At 34.9% G+C, this 10,269-nt stretch overlaps 1 protein-coding gene and 1 long non-coding RNA gene across 3 annotated transcripts in view; one reads left to right on the top strand and one right to left on the bottom strand.

The window, feature by feature from the left end:
• Positions 1-463: 463 nt before the first annotated feature.
• On the bottom strand, positions 464-2,079 carry LOC125502482. Its single transcript, XR_007280233.1, has 2 exons — positions 1,930-2,079; positions 464-645 (listed from the first exon to the last, which is right to left on the bottom strand). It is a non-coding gene; the product is annotated as an uncharacterized LOC125502482 (long non-coding RNA).
• A 2,466-nt stretch (positions 2,080-4,545) lies between these two features.
• The window catches only part of LOC109540956 (protein eva-1), an 85,421-nt gene continuing 79,697 nt past the window's right edge, over positions 4,546-10,269 (top strand). For both annotated transcript variants that reach the window (XM_019909533.2, XM_048661425.1), the window contains exon 1: positions 4,546-4,767. In XM_019909533.2, coding sequence (XP_019765092.1) covers positions 4,671-4,767 — 97 coding nt within the window. In that variant the 5' untranslated portion in view covers positions 4,546-4,670. The remainder of the gene's footprint in view (positions 4,768-10,269) is intronic.

Raw genomic sequence — 10,269 nt, forward strand, 5'->3', positions numbered from 1 at the left:
AATTTCTTTCAGTTAACACTGCTAATTAAGGGTTACTTTTGTGGAAGTATACAGTTAAATCCAGCTTTTGCTAGAACCGACTTTATTGCATCTGGTTGAACATTAATTCTTGTTGTATTTCCGTCTATTTGGATTATTTCTATTTTTGCTGCAGACTTTTCTGTTCTGATGCAAAACCATTCACCTTTTGTTCCAACACTTCGAACAAAAAGTCTTTATTTTCTAGGTAATTATTAATTCGTCGTTTTGCGCTAGGATTTGTCTAGTAGATTTTAACTTTAGGAACGTTAATTGAAATATTTATTTGTTGAAAAGTTGTAATTGTTAACAGACACGAACGTCATTGCTGAAATGAGCAACAGAAGGAACATACGTTTTATGGGTTTGATTGTTCGAATCGAGAATGGATATCGATAAATTTGGGGTCTGTTTGCTTCTGAAAAAAGTCAACAATTCTGTACTGTTTCAATGCTTCATTACTGCTATAATTCGACTTTCCTGACAAATTGAGATCCGAAGCCTACGGCATTAAATTTATTGAACATTGTTTTCACTGTCACACTCCACTCTTGCTTTCACTCTCTGGATATTTTGTCATGCTGTATTTATGTCGTTGTTAAACGTTCCTCCAGATATTTCGATGTGCTAAAACAAAGAAGACAAATGTGTTTTTCTCGTTGAACGCATAAAGAACAAAGATGTCAACGACATGCTTACATCCAAACAAAATTCAAAATACCAAAACAGTGAAAGTCCCCTTTTTTGAATAAACTAAATGTATCCAGATACAGTAAAGGCGAGAAAAAGAATCATCACACCTGGCCGGGATCCTAAGACAGACGTTATTTTGAAAACGGCACGTCACCGGTCCCATGTAATCCCTAATGTTATTTTAAGGAAGTTTTATTTTACTTGGTCTTGTCGGATGACTTTTGTGCCGTGACGATCCGAAGAAAATGTGGTCTATTGTTTTGGCATTTGGCGGGACGAGAAATCGGAATTTAAATCAAATCCGACTTACCCACCTTAAGCGAAATAATTAATGCGATTTTCGATGTATTTTTGGAATTGCTATTAAAAGATTCCGTTCAAGTTAATGACGTTTAAATCAGGGATTTATTCTTCAAGAAGTTGGATTTTTTCCTGCTTTGAAGCTCTTTTATTCGCTAATCCAAATGCATTGTATCAAAAAGTGCTTATTGCTGAATTCAATACGGGAAATTGTCTTGAGTCGTTGCTGTCGAATCTTTCAAAGTTTTACGGCACGTTCGCCGTTTGAAATGTCATAAACAATTTACATCCACTAAAAGTGGCCTCTTTAACGTTTCCACAAAGGATTTATTTAGACGTTAACAGTTTATGCGTCTCTTAAATTGGTTTGATGTGCCTAATATTAGACGTTAAAAACAATGCCTTTCCGCCAGTTTGCACTAACTTCTGTGTTAACGAAATTAGGCAAAGACAAAGAGGCTGCAATATTGGTACTTAGAGCACTTTGTGAATAAATTATTTGCTCCAAGGTAATTTACCTTTAGCTTTAAGCAGTCTCAATCGACAAATGACTCTTAAACTTTGAAAGGCTCCCAATTTTTCTAAACAGATCTACTGAGCTAAGACACAAGGCTTAGAAAATACGAGAAAGCAAACAAAAACAATAATAATATTTCTATAAAGGTGACAATCGATAGATAGCATTCGCACTCGAATCAATAAACGCCCGGCCTCTTGGCCAAATTGTTTGCTTACCCCTAATATGTATTTGTTTAACCGGCTCTTTTTATGTATTTTATTTATTTAGCTCCCTGTTATTTACTTTATATTTAAGATATTCTTCCAATTTAATGTTTACATAATGGCATAAGAGACTGAAAAACTAATCAGTAACAAAAACATGGTACATCGGCAAAATACCACATTTTCTTGGTTCACCTTTTACGCCTGCCGCTCTATTATGCAAGGGTTAAGCCTATCCTTCAGGAGTTTAGTATTTAATCCCCAAAAATCCGCAACTGAGAACAGAGCTTATATAGTACAAACCACACTAATCACTATTATTTGCACGCAAGACATTGCAACTAAAGCTAATGTTTCTAAGCGTGGTTACAGCAGCCATACATGGTTTGAAAAACCTATTGGCTAGACGCACTCACAAGCACAAATTAATTTCAATTAAACTTAAGGACTGCCTGCAAGTAAACGGTGTTTAATAAGGGCAATTAAAAATTAGCAGGTGCTGACTTGAGTAATTGTTTTCTCGCTACTTTTTACTGAGTGCCTTGAAAAATAATTAGTCTTTGTCATGGTGTTTTTGCGTGCACCCTCGAACTAAGCAAGGCAATGGAAGAAAACAAAGTTACCTGGAACCAACAATCATACAGTTAAATTTATCGAAAATTATAGGTTTTAAAAATAGTGGTATTGAATAAATTACTTAAGAATTGAAAGACACTGAATTAAGAAAACTTGATCTATTTTATCATATAAAAATATTCCATCTTACGATGGTTTGTAAAGTTTACATTAACTGTTGTTCCTACCTACAATGTTAAAGTTTACGGCTACAAAAGTCAATCGGGACTAGACCGTTGAGCTTATTTTCATTCAATAACTTTGTGTTTTCAAAGCAAATAATCTAAAATGTTACCCGTTCTACGTGGCAAGGACGTGCTTATTTCTCGAGCGGTTACAGGAAGCGCAAAAATTGCGAAATTCTTTTGCCCCAAGTTTTAGGCAGATTCAAAAATATTGAACAGGAAATATAGATTTTTTCGCTTTTCTGAATTTTTGATAAAATAATATAAGCGAATGAATAATGTTTTGTGTTCAAGAGTTTTGTTCAACTGATTCTGATTGGCCATTATGGAAAAATAAATCGGCTTGGAATGAGGTATCGGCACCAAGAAAGCCATTTGAAATCGAGCATGACTTTTTGACCATGGCTGCTTGTTTCTATTGCCTAATAATGAGATTTTACCTTTCCAGTCGCCCTAGTAAATCCGACAAAATTGTCAATCCCCTTTTGAGATTAAATTATTTTTATTGAACGCCCAAGCTATTTACTGTTTTTATAGAAATATAATTTTATTCCAGTTCGAGTCGAGAAAAACAGTCCCAAGGAATTCCGGTAATAATTTTCAGCGATTCGTCATCCGGTTCAAAATATTTAATTATAATTTATTAAGATTTGAGCAATAAATTTCCCCAGCTGGCATTCTCGAGCGATTTTCTGGGCGGCCAATCCTAAATTACCACTGTCGATTTGTTTTTCTTTTCACCGTAGAACAATCGAGCATCAGGGGCAATGATCTTATAACGACAAATTATCATAACAATCGCCTTTATTTCCGAGTTGAGGTTTATCATTTCTTGAAAAATGAAGATATGCCGGAATTCCTTTGGTAGCTCCGTAGCTTTGTTCAGATTTTTTCAAATTGAACTCATCACTCACTGTTAGGCATGTGTCTGGCTTCAGTTGGAAACAATAATTAATGCAAGTACATAACTAAACACGATACGTTCCATGTTCCAGCCCATTCCAGTCACACGAACAATGAACTACAGTCCAAATAATTCAACATTTTCGTCACATGCATATTATGAGTAATTAAAGTAATTGCTGAAAATTTGTTACTAAATTACATTCTGTTGCAAAGGCATGTATTTGCAAACTAGTGTAATCACTGCACTTCATCCCCAATACTCTGCTCTGGCAACGGTTATATCTGCAAATCATATTTTGATATGAAGCAGCAACAAATTGATTTTAAACGACCTTCACTAACGAACCTATTTGTTGAGAGAAAAATGCCTTTCACTGAATTCTAGTTATTTCTTGAGCGTAAGAAAATGTATTTGGCTTTTGTAGATTAGCTGTTGTGAGTCGGGGAGAATTAATAAGTTTAGAGCGCCTTAATCCAACAAATAAAGTGCAAAATTGTACAGATCTAACGTAGTGTAAGGTACTCTTCTTAATTTTATTGGCTCTTCTTGACCCACCTCCAAAAGGGGATTTTCAAAATATTGCCTGTTTTCCTATTTGCTCACAGACTTGTTCCAATATTGCGCCTCAAAATCAAGTCTTTCTTATCTTTTAAACCGATTAGATTCCGAAAAGCGAAACAAATAAATTGAATAACCCTGTATCGCCAATGATTGGACACCGTCTAAAGCTGGCCTTTGAATATTCCTATGAGATTGCATTCCAAACCGTCGCTTTTCTGAATAATATTGGAATAATTCGGACGACCCGAATAAGTAATTCCGATTAGGATAAGGAATCTTCTGGTAGTGGTCAGCACATGTTTCTCGAGCGCCAATTAATTAATCAGTTAAAAGCGCAATAAAATTGCAAATTGTATGAAAACAAGAAGGGTGCCAATTTGGCAATTATTTTTTATGCAAGTCATTTTCACATCCTTTGTGGCCATTAAACAAAAGAAGATAAGGCGCCTTGCCCGTTATCTAAGGGAAGAAGGGCATACGCTCCATTGTTAATTGCGCTGTGGTTCTGTAAAACAGGAACTAGTCAGGCCTATCCTACACTCTGCAGGAATCAGACGCTCAGACGGGTTCGGGATATCGTCGAGCGTGCTGTGAAAATTCCCCGTTGGGGCAAAGTTTCGGGAGTCGTGCGCGTAAGTTGTCATGTGCAACTTTTTCGTGATTTAACTATGCCATTGTCAGTGTTTTCTGTGATTTTCATTTACATCTTTTTGGGGTTTGGAACTGACGCAGAGGCTCAAGACTACCAACGACCGGATATTTTCGGTAGGGGCACTTTTTCAATTCTCAAAGTTTGCGCAGGAATTTTTTGAAATTCTGAAACTCCTCTTCAACTGGGAACTGCAAAGTTGGAAAAACATTATCCGAACTGCAAACACTTAAAAGTACTTGAAACTTATCCAAGAATAGTTAAAATTGCAAAGTTATGAAAATTCCCAGAAAGTTTCTGTTGTAGATTTAAAGAGTCTTGTTAGCAGGGAAACGCGACTTATGCAAGCTAAGGCAATCGCATCTGCCTCTAGCAGATCAATTAGAGTTATAAGTTGAAATTGTTTTGAATGCTTCCTTCAGAGTAGATATGCGATGACTAGAGTATTAGTATTGAGCCTAGTCACGCTACACAATAACAAATTGACTGTGAAATTAATTCGTTGTAGAAATTCCGGCGGCTGGTTTCTCACCCTCGGACCCTCTAAAGCGTGTGTCAATATTTTAGGTCAATAGATCCCATGAGGTTAACATACCTTCAGCTTGCTGATCTAAAATATTACCCCAAATTCTTGTTAAACTGTTGGAATTTGTTTCTTAACCCGCGGTTTCTACTTACGCCCTGTTTATTAACTCGGCGCCTTTGAATTGATTTCACAGCAATCGCAATTTATGAAAAGTTTCATGACGGCGTTTTGGTTAGTATGGGCACTTTATTAAAGTTTGAGTTGTAACCACCTTAAGCGTGTATTATTTGGTTAGCCACTCTATCAGGGAAATAACAAGAATCTAACAGATATTTTGATTTTGGCTTCAAAATTCTTGATTGGTGCGATATTCACGAGAAAACGAGTTTTCTACTAAAAGTTTTACTGAGTTATCTAGTGAGTTTTTCAAGGTTTGAACCTAAAAGTCCGAGAATCTCACCAGTTTCAAGCAATGGCCGCAAAGAATTTTCCGTGAGCAAAGTGGGGACAGTTTCCACACTTTTGTGTCTTTTTTGGTTATACACGTCTATATATAGCTATTACTCAGTAAACATCCAGCTTTTTGATGGTTAAAAAACTAGCTGCTATTTTTTCCTTTTTAGCCAAAATAGAAAAACTGTAATTATTGTCACTGTAAAACTGCAATCCGTCAATTATACATTACGATGTTTAATAAAGGCGCGGCAAATTTTAAGGGCGTGATTTCTTAGTTCATTTTCTGAAAAAAAAAATTCTATAAACATAAGTCCGAAAGTGCACACTCTCCAAGATACAGGGTGTTTCAGTGGTATACAGTGATTTTCAAAAAATATCAATTGAAATTTGGTATTCAGGGATTTTGAATTACAAATTTATATTTATATTAATTTAGCTCTAACGTCTAGGGCCGCCATCAGCATGACTTTTTAGAAGCAAACATTCAGCTTTTTTTACGGGAAAAAAATTGCCAGCTACTTTTTGCTTCTTGTTGGCCAAAATAAAAGAAGCTGGTCCAGTGTCTGGATATTTTACAAATAAGTCACATTTGTTATCCCTTTCTTTCTTTATATCTCCATGTTTTGGTTCTTTGATAGAACCGCATCAACATGTGTCATCTAATCAAACGGAGGGATTTATTTTCAGGTTTAAAAAAGTCAAATTAAGCGTTCAAAAATTGTATTTCTCTTGGTCGGCTTTTTATGGTCATCGTTATTGAGATAACGATAGAAGCATTAAAGTAATGTTAAAATGTACTGTTTCAAACTCTCTCTCTCTAAACGCTTGCGTGCAAGTCAAAGGTCCAGAGCAGCAAAATATTTCAGAAACTATTGCGCGAAAACTTTTGAAATTTAATATGGGCAAAATTGCCAGGCCTATTTTTTTTCTTAGAGTTTCAATCAATCTATTTTCAATTAAGTTTGTATGTTTTTATTTAGTTTTTCAAATGCAAGCAATCTAAATATTAAATAAACATACATTATTTCAAATATGGAAGTTCGGGCATTTGGGAGGAAGATAAACTTGGCATTTGTGCACATAATTATTGGATCAAGCATACTTAAAATTTCCGGCGTACGAAATTGCAAAAAAGTGCACGCAATCCGCTTTTAATTTAAAACGTTTTAAATCCTGGATTCACCACTGATTCTTGTACATTAGCTGGTTTTTAAATAGTTTTTGAAACTATCTCTAATAATACGCTTGCTGTACGTGCAGTCAAGCTTTTTATCGGGAATATGTAGATCTAGAGCGTTAGCAAAACTGTGAAACTTTTAGAAAAGACAATTTGTAAGTGAAATTCTTCTTTCGGCAACTCGCCCATGGTCATAAAATCATTAATTAATTTCGCTTTGATTGATCGTTATCCACACGGGAAATAAGTGAAGCGTTTGGGATTATCTGGGTTTATAAGGACACATTAATGTTGTATTACAGCTCGGTAAATAACGGTTCTAATAACCAGACGTACCTCGAACTGTATTCCTTTTGTCATTGGTAAACGTCATTACATCTGCTATTGGCATTCCCTCGCTTAATACGACTGATTGATTAAGCTGGCAAGATTTATCATCCAATGATTGGCGATTGGAGATTCAGTTTAAATGTGGCGATTCAACTGCACTTATATCTTCAAGTGGTGCGCTTCATTAATTGAGTGTTTGTGCGTTCGGTTAATATCAAATCAAGTGTTAAATAGTTACAGTTAATGGCAACTACTACTCAGAAACTGGCCGATCTTTCATTCAGCCTCTAAATAAATTCTCAACTATATAAAATCTCGTTAGCCCTCTGTGGATTTACTATTCGTACTATCAAATTTAGTGTCGTAGAAAACAACAGGCTTTCAAGAAATCTACAAGGCATTACTACCTACTCCATATTAAAGTGCATAAATTATGCTAAAATCTGTTATAAAAGGGCAAACGCTGGAAGGAGTCGTAATAGATGTTATGAACGCCTTACATAGAGACTATTCAAAACGAGTGGCACTTGCATTGTTTTATAAATGGAATGTTTTACTAAATATAGTGATGGAAGCTCTTTGTTCAGCCGTCGAGCCCTGTCGTGTCTGTTTTTTTTGCATGCATATCAGTCTTCATTTATCTTAACGTTTCCTCAGTCTAAAGGAAAACTGAAAAATTAACTCTATATGCTTTGTTTTTACCGGCATTGTAATACGTTGGAAGCCGAATATGGGAATATAATATAAAGGATAAACACAGTAAGAAAACACAGAAAACAAGAAAAATGTTTATCCGGGAATTACATTTTATTTCCTAAAAAAAACGAAGGATTTATGTTTATGATTATGTCTCTTCTCTAACATGGCTTGAAACGTTTAGACTCATGCGAGACTAAATGGTACAAATGTTCCCTTTGTCTTCCGAGTAAAATATATCCTAGCTTGGAAAATAGTTGCGTTGCTTGTAGGGCCAATTCATTATGTAAATATTCAGTTCATAACACGAAGAAGAGGAGTTAATGCTACAACCGGCACTTAAAATGCGTTTTGATTTATCTGGTACAACCACGCGTAACCAGTTTTTCAACAGTTGCTTAAACTACTTTTGCGTACAAAAAAAGTGTAACAATTCCGTCTTCAGTCTAACACGGATCGTTATTCTGACCCAAGTAACCAACTAAATATACCGATTTAACTTTTGTTATCTAAATTTGCTTCTGACCATCTCTTCTTAAAATCTGGGTAATTTATGGCCGAAATCTAGCGACATCGTCAATCGTCATTATTCAGATTAATCTTAAAATATATCTCCTGTGTAATAATAGACCTCGTAAACGCAGTGAATTTATTACTGACACATGTATTACTTTGTCAATATTTTTCTGTCTCTTTAATATGCCGTATTTATACAAGGAATAATTTTACTCTAGTAAATATTTTGAAATAGTAGCATTTGTTTGATTCTTCCGGGTTTCATTTAATCACATTTCACAGAATATTATTTCCACTTTCCCGTGTTTCGCGTTTCAACGTGTTAATTAAATATACAACTATTGTTCCCAATAAATAAGCAATATTTCATTAAATCACCTCCGCAAGAGTTTTTGGTCTAATATTCAATTGAAAAAGACTTACATTCACTCTGTATGGAAACGCCAGTGTATCTTTTCTATATAAGTCATATAAGTCATTTATTCCCTTTGTAATAAAGCATAAATAATTTCCATTAAAACTGATTTAGGCTGTAAATGACGCGGGTTCTAATTTGCAAATTCATTGCATAAAGCGAATAGCGCGTGAGAAGCAAATGAGGGAATATTTGTAGTTAGAAGCATTTTCGCTTAATTAAAATCTTGTGAATAAAAAGAGCATGGCAAAAGATGAAACACGATCTTTTATTTGGTTCGGCACGAATTCTCTATACAAGCTATATGTGGTTAAAGGAATTTAATAAAATTAATTTCTTATCTATGACGGTTCCGCAAAAGCTCCGCTTAGGAGGATCGATTGTGAAAGTTTTATTTCGCTGCTTTAACACCTTGAATAAATAATGTCTTAAGGCCAAAGAGCCAAGCATTTGAGAACTCGGTTTAAATTACATTCTTTGATATATCAGTTGACAGAATTCAATATAAGTGCCTATATCAGATACTCGATTTTGTTAGGTATGAGGGTGTTTTTGCTGTCGTATTGGGAATCTCGGGTGAACATTGCAGATCAAAGTTGCGATTTTTATGAGTATTTTTCGAAGGCAACTTTAGGTCAGTAAGTCGCGATGTTAGGATAGAAATAATCTCCCGAATTTCTTTTCAGCCCGAATATTATTGGATTATTATTAAGGGCAAAAGCCTGAAAAATTACACAATCTGCTATATTTCATTGTATATTAAAATACCCTCATTCCTTGCCTTCTTGTCGCTTATTCAAGTAATAACAAATTTGCTGGTTAAGAATTGATCCACATTTCACTTTTTTCTTGTTGATTTAGTGAACATTTTCGAACGCCACTTTGAGAATCGGCGTTGAAACACAAATTGAGAAACATCGAATAAGGATTTGTTGTTTTTGTTGCTGTAAACTCCGTTGTAACTGTCTATCACAACCGGGACTTTTGGCACTGATTTCATTTTTCCAACCGGCTAATTGGATGAATGGATCTGTTTACATTGGATTTAATTTTTGTTAGCTTTGCACTGTTCGTGTAATTTCCAACATCGCTGGAAAAGGTCTCTAGGCACGATTAAAGCAATATTTATTAATTAGCATTATTTGTTGTAAAAGAATTTGGTGCAATAAATGCAGCTTGTAAGGGTAGGATTCTAATGAAAAAATGCGTTTTTCAATTTTTTTTTTAACACACCATAAGCCACAACTTCATTTGGACGTAGACGGGTTCTGTTTGCAGATAAAGCACTGGCATGCTGAGAAATTCCCTTTTGTACCGTTTAGAACTACCAGTTTTTCTTTGAAGATACGCTTGAGATCGATTTTTGAAAAAAATTGTAATTTTTCAAAATTCCTCAAATTCTACATCATTTTCATAGGAAATAGATAAGGAATGCAAAAAGCTAATTAAAAGACACCGGGGCCTTTCCAGTTCCCAAATAATCAACATTTTATGGCTATTTT

This window comes from Dendroctonus ponderosae, unplaced genomic scaffold (assembly GCF_020466585.1).
Source record: "Dendroctonus ponderosae isolate FM_Combo_2020 unplaced genomic scaffold, Dpon_F_20191213v2 Dpon_F_20191213_1, whole genome shotgun sequence".
NCBI lineage: Eukaryota > Metazoa > Arthropoda > Insecta > Coleoptera > Curculionidae > Dendroctonus > Dendroctonus ponderosae.